General features: G+C 33.9%; 1 protein-coding gene across 1 annotated transcript in view; it reads left to right on the top strand.

The window, feature by feature from the left end:
• frmpd4 (FERM and PDZ domain containing 4) overlaps positions 1 to 20,860 on the top strand; it is a 60,614-nt gene that overhangs the window by 35,133 nt on the left and 4,621 nt on the right. The window contains exons 3-16 of the mRNA XM_016249342.1: positions 4,674 to 4,834; positions 5,530 to 5,632; positions 5,872 to 5,917; positions 6,920 to 7,024; positions 7,527 to 7,634; positions 8,767 to 8,898; positions 9,034 to 9,153; positions 10,355 to 10,491; positions 12,223 to 12,349; positions 13,485 to 13,574; positions 14,786 to 14,968; positions 16,187 to 16,307; positions 17,811 to 18,776; positions 19,093 to 20,163. Of these exons, the coding sequence (XP_016104828.1) occupies positions 4,674 to 4,834; positions 5,530 to 5,632; positions 5,872 to 5,917; positions 6,920 to 7,024; positions 7,527 to 7,634; positions 8,767 to 8,898; positions 9,034 to 9,153; positions 10,355 to 10,491; positions 12,223 to 12,349; positions 13,485 to 13,574; positions 14,786 to 14,968; positions 16,187 to 16,307; positions 17,811 to 18,776; positions 19,093 to 20,163 (3,470 nt within the window). The remainder of the gene's footprint in view (positions 1 to 4,673; positions 4,835 to 5,529; positions 5,633 to 5,871; positions 5,918 to 6,919; positions 7,025 to 7,526; positions 7,635 to 8,766; positions 8,899 to 9,033; positions 9,154 to 10,354; positions 10,492 to 12,222; positions 12,350 to 13,484; positions 13,575 to 14,785; positions 14,969 to 16,186; positions 16,308 to 17,810; positions 18,777 to 19,092; positions 20,164 to 20,860) is intronic.

Here is a 20,860-nt window from a genome sequence, read left to right as displayed (position 1 = left end):
ATTATTGTAAAGTCAGTGTTATTTTATTATTATTTATATACTATTATAATGTTCATTTATATTTTCATTTGGCTTTTATTTTTACATTTTCATTTTTATTTTATTTAGGTTTTTAAGTTTTAGTAATCTTATGCGCTTTGTCATTTTTATTAGTGTTTTTTTATATGGTTATATACATCTTTTATTTTTATTTCCGTTTTAATTTGAGTAATTTTAGCACTTGTTTTATCTCAGTTACCAAGGCAACATTTTTATTTTATTTTATTTTTCATTTAAGTTTCATTTAATATTTGTTTAATTTTATTTCAGATGTAGTTAACAATAAGAACACTTTTTTTGTGTCTTTTATCTATATATTTCATATAGGCAATGCTGTAATTTTCATGTTGAGATTTTAGTAGTAAAACAATATTTTATCCAATTTAAATGTTTTGTTTATGTTTTCGAGTGACTGGAGCATCCTGAGGTTAGTCATTATCTATAATATGTGTTACTGATATGTATCTATACTATATTATTATATGATCTATATGATAATTTTGGACATTAGCTTTGCGTTCAACACAAGACTGTATCCAGTATGAACACCCAGTGTGCATCACATGTTCCTCTGGTCCTCATGTTGCTGTGAAAGCTGCTTATTTTTGTTGATTTCTAATTAGCCGCCTCGTCAACTGAGGGCGGGGTTTGTCACACATGAGGGTCTATGGCCAGGCGACTTATGTAAGAATCGAACACAGCGTTGGGCACATGCACATCGGATGTGGGATATTGTGAGCAGGAGCTTCCCGTGGGGTCTGTCTGCTTCCTTGGCTGAGATGCAGCTTCATACTCGGGTGTGTAATAATTTATGCTTTCACGTACTTATGGAAGTATTTTCTTGATGTTGACTCAAAGCTTTTAAGAAGCTACAGTTTGTGAAATATTCATCGGATACAGGTATACGCCAGGTTTGTGTTTGCTCACTGCGGCATGTGATGCTTCCAGGAAACATTGAAAATGTTAGGGTGGCGCACTATTAAGGGCACTAGCGTGGCTGAATCTGACAGTTTAGTTGCACAACGTTTGATTAATGTATTGGTTGCCTATGTAATGCCTGCCGCAAACGAATACTAGTTCTGTATTACTTACTATGATAATAACCAATGCAGTGCTGTTTAGCATTTAATTTTATATATATCAAAAAATTATACAGTGGCTGCAAAAGTATGTGGATAAAAGTTCAATTCACAACACTTTGTCTTCATTTTTTATCTATTGTTTTATAATTTCAAGCTAAAGAAACTAGCAAATAAATATGCTTTTTGTAAAAGAAAATGTCGTTGTTGTTTTTTTTTTGAGGAACAACATGAAAACCATTTTTGATTTCAGAGTAGGAATAAACTCATACCCGGTGCTCTGAATTTTTATTACATTTGGTCCATGTTTGATGATACATATAGATGCTAAAATTGTTTATGCAGTCATGTTTAGGCATTTTAAGCATGGTTTAAGTGTACTTTTTAGGGCTTCAGTATAAAAAATAAATATTTTTAGTATGTAAAAAGAAATACTATTAAAGTTTCTTTCTTTCTTTTTTGATTGATTGAAATTTTTTGCATTTTCCGTTTTCATTTTAGTAATTTTGTTGTATTTTTGTCATTTTTATTATTATAATTTTTTATTTAACTTTAACTAAAACTGAAATAAAAAAAATACTGAAAATAAACAATAAACTAATTATTATTATGATTATTATTTTCATTTATTTTTTATTTATTATTATTTCAAGTACCAACAATAGTTTTTATGGTTTAGTTAACTATAACAATTTTGTTTTTAACATTTTCAGGGGCTAATGGGAAACAAAAGTAATTGCTTTTTTTTTTTTTTTTACATTTTTACATGAAAACAATTTCAAAACAGGAATATTCACATGCACTTGAATCTTTGAGTTTTGCTTGCGTTTGGTTGATGTTTGGTAATACACAGATGATCAGACATGTTTGTGGGCCTTTTCGAGGTGCGCCAGTTTACTGAGAATGTGCCAACACATCATAGTTATGATACTTTGAGCATGCAAGTGATTTTAGTCTGAATAAAGTGGAGAATCCTTCAAGAAAGCCCAGTTTTCCACTGCTAAATATGATGCTGGGTTGCTGTTCAAAGCAGCATGTTTTCTTTCTCTCAGTCGTGCTGTGATTGGTCGAATCGCTCTTTGCTCACCGGCTCTTAGTCTTAAAATAGAAGCAACATCTTTCAAAATAAAGAAAATGAACAAATCTGCTGTTGAGCAGAAGTGTTTGTGCCCGGGGCTTTCAGAGGCTTGATCTGTGATTGGCGGTGGACGAGACGAGTGACTTCTGAAGAGTGTTTGTGGTCTGAGCTGTGAGCAGCACTGAGCGCTGAATGATCTGCAGTGTGTCGCTGGGAGTCTGTGCTGACAGACAGCGTATGGGTGAGCTGAGGATTCGTGTGAGTTGATATGACAAAATATAGGATTTTTTTTTTTTTTTACCGGCTGACTTCAATAGGTATATTTGGAAAAAAAATATTATTAATTCTAGGATGATTTGAGTGATTTTGCATGCGTCTGTGTAGAAAATAAAAACATTTTAGAAAGCTGAAACATTACTCTTTACTCACTTTTTTTTTATTGCAAACCATCATTTTAGAAGTAAACGATTTTTGAACAACGTGTAAAATTTGGGTGTTCATTCTTGGGTATACTTTTTACAAAAATCAACTCAAACCAAATACAATTTAGTTTAAATAAAATTAAGTTTTCATAGGCCATATTGCCACTGTTTTTGACCCATTCAGTATGACTATAAAATATTATTTTTGCTGTGATTTTTAAATAAAAATAATAAACAAAATAAGAACTATATTTCAGTTATACTAATGTAAATAACAAATAAAATAAAAAACATTCAATATGACTAAAATATTAATTTTACTGTGAATATTAAACATTTTCCTGCAGTTTTTGACCCATTCAATATGACTATAAATATATTATTGCAATAAAATATATATTGCAATAATACTAATGTACTGTAAAATAAAATAAAAAATCAATGACTATAAAATATGATTCATAATGTGATTATTATTAAATTAAAATAATAAATATATTGCACCAAACTAAAGTATTGAAAAAAAACATTTAATTTGACTAAAATTATTTTTACTGTTGTTATTAAAAATAAACAAAATAAGAGATATATTTCAATAATAATAATATAAAATATAAAAACATTCCATATGACTAAAATATTCATTTTACTGTGAATATTATATATATTCCCACTGTTCTTATTCATATGACTATAAAATGATGTTTTACTGTTATTAATATTGCTAGAAGATATGATTATTGCTGTGATTATTAAATTAAAATAATAAACAATATAATAAATATATTGCAACAATAGTAATTTACTGTAAAATAAAAAACATTCAATTTGACTATAAAATTATTTTTACTGTTAATAATTATATTACTTACTATTATACACAATCCCACTGTTTTTGACCCATTCTATGACTATAAAATATAATTAATTGTGTCTCTATCAATTTTATTTCCATATATAATTCAGCTGTAAACTCATAAATATGAGAGTGTTCAGACAGGGAGGTTGTAACAGCATCTCCCCATTTTTCAAATGAAACCTGTGCTTTTGCATCCAGTTCTTCTCTTCACAGATGACGTGGCGTGTTGAAGTGTGCAGTGACTCAACTGTACCAGCCAACAGTTTTGAATGATTACAGTGTGTAACTGGGTCATCAACATTTGCAGCAGTTCCTTCACTTGTAGCACTTTCTCCCGTCAACCTTTTGTACTAGAAAGTCATTGTTCTCCTCCCACTAAATTATGGTTCTCGGGAGCCTTGAGAACTGTGACAGCCACAGCATCGATGTTCCCGCGGAGGACGATTATTTCCACGGCTTTTATTGCGTTCAGATCCACTATGTTGTGTCTGAATGGAGAATGTCAAACCTCACGTCTCAGATGTTGCTGTTATGAAAGAGGTCAATCGGAGTTATGCAATCTGGACACCTGAGGAAACCAAGTGTGATTTCATCACTTTATGCCCATATAAATATCAGCATCTGCACCAAATTGCATATTTTTGCTCTGTTTGAGTCTCTGAATACATTTGAGCTGTTTTATTCCTCCATATACTCACTATATCAGATATATGAGCCATAAAAGCCTGATGGTCTTGTTGAAATATATAGCTGAGTATGGTCAGCATAACAATGGAAACTAGTCCCATATTTTCTGATAATAATACCAAGGGATAACATGTTTATTGAAAATAGCAGAGGGCCTAAGACAAATCCTTGTGGCACTCCATACTTTACTGCCGTTAATTCAGATGATTTCCCATTTAATCTACAGTGTGGATCAAATAATGATACTCAACAAAAAGACATATGCAAACTTTATATATATATATATATAGAGAGAGAGAGAGAGAGAGAGAGAGAGAGAGAGAGAGAGAGAGGGAGAGAGGGAGGGAGAGAGAGAGTAAAGGTTTAATAAACCATTCCATTTAAAAAATTAGATTTTTTTCTGACTGTTATTTTGTATGTCAGGCTTTACAGGGTTAAAGCAGTCAAGTCAGTTTTGAGTTCATGTTAACACTGAACTAATTTGATCTTTATCCTCCTCTGTCTTTCAGTCATCTCTCGAAGTCAAGTTCTTTGGAGGAAGTGCGTGTTGATGTGGATAAGTTCGTCCCTCCTGCACCGCGAAAGGTGGAAATGAGACGCGACCCGGTGCTCGGCTTCGGCTTCGTGGCAGGCAGCGAGAAACCAGTGGTGGTACGATCGGTTACTCCAGGTATACCAGCAATCCCAGATGATTAAACTAGTTCTTCTGCCTTTATTCATAAAATTGAGTCATTTCATGCAACATGAATTTGTTTTTGAAAGACATCTCTATTGCTTAGCCAGGCTGCATTTATTTGATCTAACATACAGTAAAAATTTGAAATATTATTACAATTTAAAATGACTGTTTTCTATGTGAATATATTGTAAAATGTAATTTATTTCTGTGATGCGCAGCTGTATTTTCAGCATCATTCCTCCAGTCTTCAGTCACATGATCTTCAGAAATCAGTATAATATGCTGATTTGCTGCTCGAGAAACATTTCTGATTATTATCAATGTTGAAAACAGTTGTGCTGCTGAATATTTTTGTGGAAACTGTGATGCATTTTATTTTTCAGGATTCTTTGATGAATAGAAAGTTCAAAAGAACAGCATTTATTTCAAATAGGAATATTATGTAACTTTATAAATGCCTTTACTGTCACGTTTGATCAATTTAATGGGCCCTTGATGAATAAATGTATTAATTTCTTTAAAAATGTTTAGTATATTGTGTAAAGACAAGGAACACGGATGATAAGGAAACTTAATGGCCAAATAAAAAGTCCATTATCATGATGCCTTTTGTTAGAATTCCATCTTTTAGAAAAAGGAGTATAAAATAAACACAATTGCGATGTGTGTTTGTGATGAATGTACAGGAGGGCCTTCAGAAGGGAAGCTGGTCCCAGGAGACGAGATAGTGATGATAAATGAGGAGGCCGTGAGTTCGGCTCCACGGGAACGAGTCATTGACCTGGTCAGGTACTGAGCTCAATCAACTGGTTACTGCCGTTCTTCATCTACTCCCTATGTCATTCAGCTGAAGTCACTACATGCTGACAGACAATAACAGTACAGAGAGAGTCTTCATTGCTCAGTACAGACCGTGGTCCCAAAAAGAGTCAAATGTCATTGTATTAGATCAGGGTTTCTCAAACTAACCCTGATTCCATCTAGAGAATTTCACTTCCTTATCGTTGTCTTTCATTATTTTTTTGCAGAAGTTGTAAGGAGTCCATCATCCTGACCGTGGTGCAGCCGTACCCTGTAAGTCAACATACTGACTGTTTTGCATGTTAGTTTGTCAGCGCTGTGGCTAATTTAATGATGCAGTTATCAACCAATAACACTGTGGTTAAATTCTTTAGAAGTCCACAGAAAACACTAATTAAAAAGTCTGCAGATCAGTGCTATTTTAGGTATTTCATGTTGTTTTCTTATCAGTGATACACTATACCATATTATTTATTGATATGTTGAATATTTACTGTTTTCACTTAAATTTTTAGTAAATTTTAGTTTTAGTTTTTTTTTTGTCATTATTATTTTTTAATGTTTAGTTTTTATTAATTGTTATTTATTAGTTTTCATTATTTTAATACTTAAACTTATTTTATTTCAGCTAGTCACCAAGGCATAATTTTCATTTGGTTTTAGTTGTGCTTCTGTAATTTTTTATTCGTTTTTTTTATATATGTAGTTTTTATATTCACTTTTAATAATTGTAATACTTATTTTATTTCAGCTAGTTGCCAAGGCACCATTTTCATTTAGTTTTGTTGTGTTTTTGTCTTTGTTTTAATGTTTATATTTTGTTATTCCTTTTTATTTATTAGTTTGAATTATTTTAATACTTATTTCATTTCAGCTAGTTGCCAGGGCACCATTTTTATTTAATTTTGTTTTTGTCATTTTTATTAGTTATTTTTAATGCTTATATAGTTTTATTCACTTTTATTTATTAGTTTGAATTATTTTAGTACTTCAATTTATTTCAGTTAGTTGCTAAGGCACCATGTTTTTAATTTTTGTTCAGTTTAAGTTTTTTTTTTATTATTATATTTCAGTTAAGTACATGACTTTATTGCAAGGAACAAAAATGTATTTGTTTATGGTTTTAGTTTTAGTTGACGCTAATAACCCTGCTGCGGTTTCCATCTGGATCTGCTTCTTATTTTCTGGCTCAGCTCTTAGGCAGAAGATAATGTCTTGATAGCATTGATATTTCAGTAATTTTCCTGCTTTTGTTCCTTTGTTATTCCAATCCAGTTGCCCAAATCTGCCTTCATCAGTGCAGCTAAAAAGGCCAAGTTGAAATCCAATCCGGTCAAAGTGCGCTTTGCTGAAGAAGTCATTATTAACGGACAAGAACCTGTAAGTGAAAAATGACTTAAAATGCTTAAAAAGCATGTCATATATCACAGTATTTACAGCAGTTTCAAAGGGTTTATTTTAAGTGTAAAGATCTAAATTGTCTTTCGCAACCAATTCTACTTGCGTAATCTGACATTTCTGAGTGAAAGCCAGATATTCAGTGAGAAACACTTTAGAGTTTTGATTATAATCATCTGAGATTGATTGGATTATGAAAAGTGGGCGTTATGCACCAGAATGAAGTCATGTGATTAGAATAAGAGGATTGATGTGATTTTAGCTCTAGAGCAAAGTTTTGCATTGCGATGAAAGATTATGAAGACGCACGTTACATAAATCAGTGTTCATTCATACTGTATGTCTTAATTAGTGGCACAACAAGAGGTTAATGATTCATCACAGGGATGTGAATCACTGACAGATCAGCGAACAGATGAAAGCCACTTTAGCTGTGTATTATTCAGGAGATAATAGAAACATGACGGAGGGTTTTCATCTGCAGGAGACTGTGAAGGATAATTCTCTGCTCTTCATGCCAAACGTCTTGAAGGTGTATCTGGAAAACGGACAAACAAAGTCCTTTAGGTTTGACTGCAACACCTCCATTAAGGTATTTCAGCACTGCAGTATTTACAAATCACTGTTGATGCTCCATATCAGCAAAAATTCTCTGCATACAGTATATATGGAGTAATAAAATTAATGGTAGCAAGCAATTTTTTTAAAAAGAAATTAATACTATCATTTATCATGGATGCATTCAATTTATTAAAAGTGACAGTGAAGACATTTATAATGTCATAAAAGATTTATATTTCAAATAAATGCTGTTCTTTTGAACTTTCTGTTCATCTGTGAATCCTGAAAAATAAAATGTATCACAGTTTGCACAAAAAACATACATCTACATAACTGTTTTCAACATTGATAATAATCAGAAATGTTACTCGAGCAGCAAATCAGCATATTATACTGATTTCTGAAGATCATGTGACACTGAAGACTGGAGTAATGATGCTGAAAATACAGCTGCGCATCACAGAAATATATTACATTTTAACAGAGATTCACATAGATAACAGTGGTTTTAAATTGTAATAATATTTAACAATTTTTACTGTATTTTTGATCAAATAAATGCAGCCTCGGTGAGCCCTAAAAAAATCTTACCGTGCTCAAACTTTTAAACGGTAGTGTATTTTATGCAATATTGCGTAATTTGAAAATAAATCAAATGTATTTGAAAACGTATAATTGACAAGTCTGATATTAGACAAATATACAAAATGTACAAATGTGTAAACTTATGTACGAATGCCAATATTAGTTTCAAAATAAATCCCTCTGACTTGATTGTAAGTAGATTGTATTACATTTTAAAATGTTCGTAATCAGAATACAGTTACTTTGTATGGATTACATGACTACATATTCACACAATATACAGTATATATATATATATATGGTACACAATAATCCCATTTAAATCTATGTGATAAACAGGTTAGGTCAGAAGTAATCAAAAAGTAGTAGGAATACATTAACTAAACTGAGTAAGCTAATCGATTGTTAATAACTACAGTTTGTAATCGGTAACAAACTGCTATTTGCAAGTAATCGACCCACCACTGTATGTGTAATAGAACATGTTTTTTCATTTGTACAGCCATTTCTAATGCCGTTAGCATGTCACGTGTTGGTGGTGTTGAACATGAATAACAGATGTTCTTCTTGTTTGAAAGGATGTCATTCTGACCCTGCAAGAGAAGCTGTCTATTAAAAGCATTGAGCACTTCTCTCTGACGCTGGAGCACAAGATGGAAGGATCTGCAACAAAGCTAATGCTTCTGCACGAGCAGGAGATGCTGATGCAGGTTTGTTGTGCTGCTGAATGATGTTTCTGAGCCGCTACTGAATCTGAGTGCCACAGCATGATGCTGAAGCTTCAAGCAGTTAAATATGATGAGAGAATAAATAGAGAAATGCATTAATGAATGATTGTTTTTTAGGTGACGCAAAGGCCGGGCTCACATAAAATGAAATGCTTTTTCCGCATCAGTTTCCTTCCAAAAGATCCGGTGGATCTTCTCAGGAGAGACGCTGTTGCGTTCGATTACCTTTACGTTCAGGTAACACATCTTTTGAAATGTAGTCTTTTAAAACTGAACACCGGATGCTTCCCAATCTCATCCTCAGAAGAAATATCCATATTATTCAGCCTGCTATATCGGAAACCAATAATGAATTCATATCAGATTTTGTTTGTTAATTAGGTTTACATTTAACGTTATTTCTTCAATTTCTTTATGCAGTGTTTGTGCAATTAGAAGATGCAGTGTGATATAAAATAATCAGCCTATGCATGTAAAATTGCTACTGTAAATTGTAAGGAAGGATGTATCACTTTAAGAATATATGTTGTTCGCAGTATAGTTGGATTATGAACGGTGAAGGAAAGTCTTGTTTGTCATGTAGCCCTAATTGGGGTTATGATATTAAAGGAACAGTTCATCCAAAAATGAAAATTGGCTGAAAATGACACCCTCAGGCCATCCGAGATCTAGATGAGTTTGTTTCTTCATCAGATTTGGAGAAATGTAGCATTGCATCAGTGTCTCACTGCAAGTGAATGGGTGCCGTCAGAATGAGAGTCCAAACAGCTGATACAAACATCACAATAATCCACAAGTAATCCACAGCACTCCAGTCCATCAGTTCACATCTGGAGAAGACAAAAGCTGAAACACATCCAGCATTAAGATGGTTTTAACTAAACTACGAGTCCATAATCCATAATAATGCTTCCTCCAGTGAAAGAGTGGTCTGGTCTGAATCAGGAGAGAAATCTGCACAGATCAAGCAGCGTTTACAAAACAAAACAATGCAAATATGTGGCTGGATTTTGATGTGAGAGACAACAGGAGATGGACTTTTTCGCTGGAGGAAGCGTTATTATGGATTATGGACTCATATTTTAGCCAGAAACAAGCTGAAAATATCTTAATGATGGATTTGTTTCAGCTTTTGTCTTCTCCAGATGTGAACTGATGGACTGGAGTGCTGTGGATTACTTGTGGATTATTGTGATGTTTTTATCAGCTGTTTGGACTCTCATTCTGACGGCACCCATTCACTTGCAGTGAGACACTGATGCAATGCTACATTTCTCCAAATCTGATGAAGAAACAAACTCATCCTAATCTTGGATGGCCTGAGGGTGTCATTTTCAGCCAATTTTCATTTTTGGATGAACTGTTCCTTTCAGTTTGTCACATCTGAGGGAAGGGTTACGCCTGCTAAACTACGCTGTGTATTTATTCTGGTTTGCAGAGCTGTAAGGACGTGGTGCAGGAGCGTTTTGGCTTTGAGCTCAAATACGACACAGCGCTTCGCCTGGCTGCTCTCCAGATGTACATCCTGACGCTCAGCACCAAACAAACACAGAAAGTCTCACTGAAATACATTGAGTGAGTGTTCAGCGGTCATGGAGTAACAAAATTAAAAATGTTTTTTATGCTCGCCTTCATGTTGTGCCAAACACAAATACACAACACATTTTTTATAAGAGCCTTCATGCAGCTTTTTTTTTTTGCACAATGACTCAAACTCCAAAAAGGACAAAAATGAAAGTCAGTATGCAGTGTTTTATTTGTCAAGCACTGAAAATTACTTGTAATATGGTGAACTAGTCATATGAGCTACTTCTACAGTGCTTTTTTTGTTTTTTTTGGTGGTGATCAACTGTATAAATAATCAACTTTTAATTAAAATAAAAGTGTGGTTTTCACTCAGAAATCGCTGGTAAATTTCACAAATAATTACAAAGGTCATGTAACCAGGGATATTATTAACTTAGACTAAATCTGAAACTAAAACCAATAAAATTTTCATTTTCATTCATATTGCAGCTAAAAATATGGCAACATTGCTTAATTTAATTTAGTTTTACTTGACGTACAAAAACGATTAAAACGAAAACTGAAATAAAATGAATAAAAACTATATAGACTTATTTAAAAAAAATACAAATACTACTAAAAAGGACAAAAACACACAATAAAATTACTAAAACTTCAACTAAAATTAAAATGAAAACTATATTGAAATATATATATATATAAAAAAATAATAATTAATAAAAATTATATCTCAATACTAAAATAAATAACTGAAATAAAATAAAAATTTATTTCAGCTAGTTGCCAAAGCCAATCAACTTAATTTAGTTTAACCTGTACTAAAATAACTATAATTAAAATAAAAATTTATAAAAACAATGTAGATATATAAAAAAAACAAATACTACTGTCATGATCTCCAGCTGGAGTGCCTATGAGCTCCTCTAGAGGGCACTCCATTCTGTACCTTGCCATTCACTCAGGACTCCATTTCCCATAATCCTTTGCCCGGACTCATCAAGTGCATCACCTGTCTCTCATCAGATCTCATCATCAGTTCACAGCTGTCTCACATTAGTAGGACTTTAAGAATAGCACACACACTCTCTGTCATCGCTGGCGATTGAATGTTGTACAGCTCTTCCGTGTTTTCTATGTTTCCGTGTTTCTCTGTTTCCTTGCCTTCGTGTTTTGATCCCTGGACTGTTTTCTTGTTTATGACTGTTTTGCTGCCTGCCCTGACCATTGCCTGATTATCTGGATTACTCTTTTGCCTTGCCACTGCCATCGTTGTTTGCTGCTGTTGACCACGCCTGTTTGACTACGCTCTTATTAAAGCCTTGCATTTGGATCCCCACTTTGTCGTCACGCCTCCCTCGTTACAACTACTAAAAATGACAAACGCAACTTTAACTAAAATTAAAATAAAACTATATAGAAAAATAAAAATGCATTCAAAATATTAATAAAAACTATAATAGTATCTCAATAATAAAATAACACTGCGAGTAACACATTCAATTAAATGTGAAATTTTGAAGTAGGAACACTGATCGTTTTTTCTTGTAAAACACACATCTTTCCATTTCTACACTATATGAACAGCAGAAGCTCAGATGCTCTTCCTAATCTTCTCCATTTGTGTTTCACCAAAGAAAGAAAATGATTCGGGTTTGATCTGCATGAGGGCGAGGAAAACGTTTCGGCTGGTTGTTCCTTTAAATGAGGAGAAAAGATGAAAGGCTTTGACTGATGTGACGAGCGCTTGAATTCAGCGTGAAAGCTCTTGTGTCTTTACAGAAAGGAGTGGGGTCTGGCGCAGTTCCTGCCTCCAGCGGTTCTGTCCAGCATGAAAGAGAAGAACATCAAGAAAGCGCTCACACACATCCTGAAAACCAACCAGAACCTGGTGCCTCCTGGCAAAAAGGTGAAGAAACTTTCACAGCTTGATGTACATATGAAAAGTGGAATTCAAATCGATCTTTTCAGCTGCCTTTGAAAATCCTGATTCCTCAATGCATAATGTAATACGGATTAGGATTTTCACAACAGCAGTACCAGTCAAATGTCACGAGTCTCAATACAACTATCATAGCAAAGACTAATACTGTATGCTGTTGAATATAACGCTTTATTTAAACATTTTTAGCATATACAAGCATATATAAATAGACTTGTATTTAAATATAAAAATTGTATGGAAGAAAAATAATGAGAAACATCTTTGAAACAAAAAAGCAAGTTGAATTGCTCTAATTGAAAAAAATAATGCATTGTGTATGTATATATATATATATATATATATATATATATATATATTATACACATTGTATATAATAATGCATTATCATATTGTAAATAATTAATATTAAATTTTAAATAATGCATAATTTTTTCAGTTAGTGCAATTCAGCATGCTTTTTCTTCTTCCATAAAATTGTATGTATTTAAAAAAAAAAAATATAGTGTGTATATATATATATATATATATATATATATATATATATATATATATATATATTATACACATTGTATATAATAATGCATTATCATATTGTAAATAATTAATATTAAATTTTAAATAATGCATAATTTTTTCAGTTAGTGCAATTCAGCATGCTTTTTCTTCTTCCATAAAATTGTATGTATTTATCTATCAACAAGTCAGTTTTAAATTAATATATATGTATGTGCATGTTATAATTTTTAGTATTTATATCTGCTTCTATATCATATACTGTATATGCTAAAAAAATGTTTTATCTTTTTTATTTACATTTTGTTTTTAGAATATATGTGAGATATAAGCAGATATAATATATAATTCATTTAAAACCAAGATTAAAATGTAATAAACGATCAGGTATAATGTACTGCATTATGTTATTGTGTATTGCACTATTATAATATTGTTATGAAGCATCTTGTAAGCACAGTCTGTCCTAGTTGGACTTGTTTTTCCCAGAGGCACATATTCAAAAAGCAGAAGAAAGAGTGCTCTATGTATGTGATTGACACTCTCCGTTCCCTAATTCTGCTGGGATTTGTGCTGTTTGTTGAAGCTGACGGCGCTGCAGGCGAAGGTTCACTACCTGAAATATCTGAGTGATCTCCGGCTGTACGGAGGACAAGTGTTTAAGTCCACGCTGGTCGTAAGTGCAAAGATACGCATTCTCAGAGCTGTCATTACATCAGCAGCTGAGACCTTTCAGTGCAGAGCCAGATGTTTAAAGGTACAGGTGTATTTCAGAAAAGTTCAAACATCTTTTGAGCAGATTCAGGCCAATAAACTATTTTCATTTCCTAGCGTATGAAGTATATTAGTTTTATTTATTGCTGTTATTTCTGTGGTTTTTTTAAAGAAAATTATTTCTAATGATTTTATTTTCTTGTTAGTAAAATAATTAAGTTATAAACATATCAATAATGATTCACACTGTATTTTCGTTTCTAGCTTAAATATTTGATTTTTTTTGTTTTGCTTTTATTTCTGTTTTGTAAAGACAATTTGATTTCTAATTTTATTTTTGTTAAAAATAGTTATAAACAAATTATGTTTCACACTATTTTCATTTTCTAGCATATGACGTATGATTTTTTTTTTAGTATTTCTGTTTTGTTACAAATATATTTCTAATAATTTTTATTTTCTTCATAAACAATGATTCACACTATATTTTCATATTCTAGCATGTGAAGCATATGATTTGTTTTAGTTTTGCTGTTATTTCTGTTTTGTAATGAAAATATGATATCTAATAATTAATATAATAATAGTATATATAGAAATAACAATATTAGAATTAATAATAATTCTAATAATTTTATTTTTTGTTAAATATCAAATTATAAACAAATCAATATTTCACACAATATTTTCATTTTCTAGCATCTGAAGTTGTGATTTATTTTTATTTATTTCGTTAGTTTTGCAGTTATTTCTGTTTAGTAAAGAGAGCTGGATTTCTAATGATTTTCATGTTAAAAATTATTATTAAATTATAAACAAATCAACAATGATTTCACTGTATTTTTGTGTTCTAGCATCATTTTCTATATGATTAGTTTTGTTGTTATTTCTATACAGTAAAGAGAATTTGATTTCCAGTCATTTTTAGTTTAACCAATGTATAAGCTCGTTGACATGTTTAACTAAAGAAGTTGACAGATCAATGATAAATATTTTTTTGTTGAGCTCTGCAAACATTATAGATTATAGATTTACAAATATACTCCTCTCTATTGTAACTTGCACTTATTTAAATAATAATGCAACTGTGTTGTTTTAGTACATTAGCTTCAGGTGCTGAAATCTGAAGCCATTTCAAGCATGTTTCACACCGCTGTATTTGTGATCTGACAGCAAGGAGAGAAACACACGGAGGTGACGCTGCTGGTGGGGCCGCGCTACGGCATCAGTCACGTCATCAACACCAAAACCAACCTGGTGGCACTGCTGGCCGACTTCAGCCACGTCAACCGCATCGAAATGTTCACGGAGGACGAAAGGAACGTGCGAGTGGAGCTTCACGTCCTGGATGTTAAGGTGCGATTGATAAAAACAAAGAAGAGTGTCATGTGTTTGCAGAAAACACTTGATTTAATATTTTTTTTCTCTCTAATGCAATGACATTCAAACATTTTTAAGTGTAGCTAAATATATTTTTTTGGTTATTGACCTCCACATGCATTACACATTATAGCAATATTAAGGACAACATCCCTTTTATTCCGCATCCCTTTCATCCAGTTGTGATAGTGAAATCATGAATTAATAATTCATATTCACAATTGCATTACTTTATAAAACAGATAGTTAAGGCAGTATGCATTATTTAAAATTTGCTACATTGCTTTGCACGTGTGAACTAAAAACAATATTACTTTGACTATTAGTATTGATAAATGATTGATCAATTAAAACTATTTATTGAATATTTACCACATGCATTGCTACAATTGTATGCAATATTAAGGACACATAACAATTCAACATCCCTTTTTTCCAATTCCTATTATGAAAATGTGAATTAATAAATCGTAGATACAAACATTTGAATGCTTCATTTTATAAAACAGATATGTTAAGTCAATAAATGCAATATATTAAGTGTGCTACATTACCAGTGTGAGCTAAAACCATATTAGATGGCAGATTATTTGGATTATTAATAAATTATTGATAATTTAATACCATTTATTGACTATTTACTGCATGCATTACATCACTTGTATACAATTTTAAAGACACATAATTCAACATGCCTTTTATTCAATGCTTATTATGAAAATATAAATGCAATATATAAAGTTTGCTACATTGCTTTGTAAACATGAACTAAAAACGATATTGCTTGTCAGATTATTTTTGATTATTATTGATAAACTATTTATTGCCTACTTACCACATGCATTACACTAGTTTAATTCAACGCATAATTCAATATCCCTTTTATCCAGTGCCAATGAAAACATGAATTAATAATTCATAGTTACTGACATATGCATGCTTAATTTTATAAAACGGATAGTTAGGTCAATAAATGCAATAAATTTGCCACATTGCTTTGTAAGCATGAACTAAAAGCTGTTAATATTAATGAATGTAACTATTTATTAAAAAATAATAAAATGCAGACGCTACCGTTTTTTTAAAAGAGCAATAAGCTGCTCAAAGTCATTTGTTACTGTAATTTAACCACCGCTAAGGGAGTTTTTGGATCACTAAAATAATTTTTCTTCTGCAAAACATTTCTTTCTGTAGCCCATCACACTTATAATGGAATCCAGTGACGCTATGAATCTGGCGTGTTTGACTGCCGGTTATTACAGGCTGCTTGTCGATTCACGGAGGTCCATCTTCAACATGGCGAACAACACTGCAGGTAAGAGCATGTGCATGCACTAAATAATATATAACAGTTCATTTATCATCTTGTAATCAACTCAACTCAAAGTAGCATCAACAAACTTTAAATGATGAATTTATGGTTAACACTTTACAATAAGGTTCCTCAGATTATTTTTGATTATTATTGATAAACTATTTATTGCCTACTTACCACATGCATTACACTAGTTTAATTCAACGCATAATTCAATATCCCTTTTATCCAGTGCCAATGAAAACATGAATTAATAATTCATAGTTACTGACATATGCATGCTTAATTTTATAAAACGGATAGTTAGGTCAATAAATGCAATAAATTTGCCACATTGCTTTGTAAGCATGAACTAAAAGCTGTTAATATTAATGAATGTAACTATTTATTAAAAAATAATAAAATGCAGATGCTACCGTTTTTTTAAAAGAGCAATAAGCTGCTCAAAGTCATTTGTTACTGTAATTTAACCACCGCTAAGGGAGTTTTTGGATCACTAAAATAATTTTTCTTCTGCAAAACATTTCTTTCTGTAGCCCATCACACTTATAATGGAATCCAGTGACGCTATGAATCTGGCGTGTTTGACTGCCGGTTATTACAGGCTGCTTGTCGATTCACGGAGGTCCATCTTCAACATGGCGAACAACACTGCAGGTAAGAGCATGTGCATGCACTAAATAATATATAACAGTTCATTTATCATCTTGAAATCAACTCAACTCAAAGTAGCATCAACAAACTTTAAATGATGAATTTATGGTTAACACTTTACAATAAGGTTCCATTAGTTAAAGTTGATTAATGCATTAACTAACATTAATTAGCAATGAGCAATACATTTGTTACAGTATTTATTTGTCATGGCAAATTATGTAACAAAAATACAGCTGTACATTGTTAGGTCATGTTAGTCTATTAAAATAATATTAACAGGTATTTTTGGTTTTAATAATGAATTATTAAATGTTGAAATTAACATAATCTAAGATTAATAAATGTTTTATAAGTATTTTCCATTGTTAGTTCATTGTAACAAATGTTAATGTTTGTAAATGTTACCAAATTATTTAATTCTATTTAAAAAAAATCTAAATTAACATGCAAGATGGAAACTAAATAATAATTATTTTCCCACTACTAATAATTATTGTTTTTATTGAAGAACACACAGTTCTTGAAACTTCTGTAATCACAAAATCAATCATGATTAAATTAATTTAATATACCGTATCAACACTTACAGTTTCTGTTAACAAAATAGTTTGAAAACAACCAGCTTTGTCATAATTACAGCTGACATACTTGACAAAAATATTTTTGTTAATATATCACAGAATATTTTGGCCAATATAATGGGCCTTGGAATATTATGTTGGACAGTGGGTGTCCTAAGAGTCAAAAAGTTTAAGAAACCACTTAATTAAATTGATTTGGTGTGAATCTGATACTTTAATAACTCATTGACACTGGTGTCTTCTCCTTTTTTTGTTTACGTCTAAGGACAAGACTCAAGGGTCAAGCACAGCTACCAGGCAATTGACTGGAATTACGGTTCCTGCAGTGCATGTGATGAGCCCCACCACGAATACACCATCTGTGGGCGAAGAGAGTTTGATATTTCCCCCACAGTCTCTGAAATGCACCAGCCGCAGCATCGCATGCACGGGGACGGGGAGAGGGTGAGCAGAGGAAGCCACATGCATCCTCAGCCCTACTTCAGTGTCCCAAAAGGCAAACCTCAAGAGTCGCCCAGAAGCGCCAAGGTGTCCTTCATATTCAGCGATCCTCCACTGGACTTTGTGAACCCTCAGAACTTGGGATACCAAAGACTGATGGAGGACATCCCGGAAGTGCTGGAGGAACACCGATACATGTACGCACAACAGAAGGACTACAAGCCGCTGGAAGCATCAATGGAGGTCGACGGCTTCCAGTACGGTTCCAACATGGTCTATGGTGACGCCAAGATCTTCGGTACGACGGAAGGCATCGAGGAGCCTTTGCTGCACGATATCTGCTACGCCGAGACTACGGATGACGCCGAGGATGACGACGACATTAGTTGCGAGGAGGACATGATGATGATGATGATGGAAGAGATGAAGGACAAGGTGAACTCTCTCCTGTCACTCTCAGAATCGAGTGACGACATTATTGACCTCACTTCGCTTCCGCCGCCACCGGAGGGCGACGACGAGGAGGACAGCGACGACCTGCTGCAATCGCTAAACTTGGCAATTGCCGCTCCGCCACCAGGGTTCAGGGATAGTTCAGATGAAGATGATCACCAAGAGCGAAAAGGCTTAAAAAATGACATCCCTGTGTCGCTGATTGATTCGGTTCCAACACAAGTGGCCGGTAGAACCGAGGAAGTGTTCAATGATGCCGTTGTCTCCACACTACAAGCTCTGGAGGCCTTGGCGGCCTCTGAGGAACAGTCTCATCCACAATCGGACAATAGTTCAGGTTCTTACACTATAGTAACGTTTATTCATTGACGTTGTACAACCTTCCAGCCATTCCTTTATTTTGATTTCATTGTTCCGTATTCCATTGTCTTCAATGCAAACCCCATGCCATGTATTGTGTGTGCATTTGTTTTATTAGCAATGTAAATGTGATCTCCTTATAATTTGTGGTTCATTTTTGTTCATGTATTTCATTATTTATGTTCTTATTTGTTGCATTTCATAGCCTTCAACGTTTTATACAAATAAACTATTTTAAAATATACGTGTGTATGGTGTGATGGCTAAAATGTTTGTCTCTTTGTGACACACAGGTGTAGAAATATCTCGGTCCTTTAGCCCTGAGTCTTCCTCTGATTCTGGGAATGAGACAAATTCGTCAGAAATGACGGAGAGCTCGGAGCTGGCCGCAGCTCAGAAACTCTCCGAAAACTCTCTGAAAATGTTAGTAGCCACGGCCGAAGGGTACCAAACTCTAGCCGAAGAGGAGACCGAGTTTCGATTGGTGCCGTGTGAGGTCCGGGCGTCTCTAGACGACTCCCAGTCTGCCGCGGTTGCCACTCTCCGCTCGGACCATTTCGAAATGGAGCCAGAAACAATGGAAACCAAGTCGTTGACGGACTACTTCAACAAAATGCACAGGGACGTAATGATGGGAATGTCACAGGGGAAGATCAAGGAGCAAGACGGCGGGATGAAAGTGTGTGCCCAAGCGGAAGCCCGTCAGATGAATATCACAGAATCTGAGGATCTTGTTGGGATGTACAACAACTTCAATGGACGTGATTCCCAACGTTCAGGTCCCTTTGACTTGGAGAGGATGTCTTACGCTTTTCAAGAAAGCAATCAAAGATTGCATATGATTTTGAATAATAAATCTGAAGAGCATATTTACTCTGAGGTGGTTGGCGATGGCGGTCCATTGCATGCAGACAGGGTAACACAAAAAGTCAGTTTGAAGGACTCGATAGACTTGAACACAAGTTCCCCCGCCAAAAAACAATATATGATTGAGAGAGCCCGGAACGAACATCAACAGCGCAAGGTGGCTTCATCCGAACAGGAAGTGACACGGTTATACGAGTACCACTTGTCCAAAAGGATGTCGTCTTTACAGAGCGAGGGAATTCATTCCCTGCAGAGTTCCCAGTGTTCGTCCATCGATGCCGGCAGCAGTACAGGAAGCAGTAGCTGCGTGACACCAATGGACTCTCCTCTGTGCATGGTAGATAGCGTCCATCTGCACGGAGAGTCCTCTCTGAAAGGTCTTGGATATCCAAATCAGAACGTAGATGAAACGTTTTTGCGGAAGCCCCATGGACAGGCTGGCCAAGAGTCGGGCCGAGAGGGATGCCAAAGGTTGCCCAAGATCAGAGAAACTACAGGTACTGCAAGCTTGAAACTTTAACAAGTCAAATGTTACATTCAACTAACCTAATGACACGGTTATATTTCTGTTCATTTCTGTTACGTAGAAACTGCAAAGCTTGACCATGTGGAATTAAAGACTCACATTGTTGGTCAGCAGCTGAATAATTTAACAATTTGTTGGAGCTGGTCAAGTCAAGTCTGCTTTATTGTCAGTTCTTCCACATGTACAGCACATACACACAGGGAATTGAAATTGCGTTACTCTCAGACTATTGGTGCATACAGATAACATTAACAGTAGAACATAAATACAGATATACAGATTAAATATAAAATACAACTATACAAATATACAAATACGATCAAATGTAAAAAAATATATATAAAGCAGCACGAGGCACGTGGCAGATAGAGTGCAAACCAGTGAAGTAGACAACAGTGCAGATATAATGATTTGTAGTGCAAAGAGCTTATTTCAGACTGATTAAAGTGACAGTGTGTGTGTGTGTATTTGGGAGGGGGGAGTGGGAGAGTTCGTCAGAGGGTCAGAGTTCAGTGGTGCGTGGGGCAAAAGAGGGGAGGGGGGCAAGGTCGGGAGGAAGTTCAGCTTCCTGACAGCCTTGTGGATGAAGCTGTCCTTCAGTCTGCTGGTCCTGGCCTGGAGACTCTGCAGTCTCCTCCCTGATGGCAGCAGACTAAAGAAGCTGTGTG

The sequence above is a fragment of the Sinocyclocheilus grahami genome, unplaced genomic scaffold (assembly GCF_001515645.1).
Source record: "Sinocyclocheilus grahami isolate Dianchi unplaced genomic scaffold, SAMN03320097.WGS_v1.1 scaffold923.1, whole genome shotgun sequence".
Taxonomy (NCBI): Eukaryota; Metazoa; Chordata; class Actinopteri; order Cypriniformes; family Cyprinidae; genus Sinocyclocheilus; species Sinocyclocheilus grahami.
This window is presented reverse-complemented; position numbering and strand designations above follow the sequence as displayed.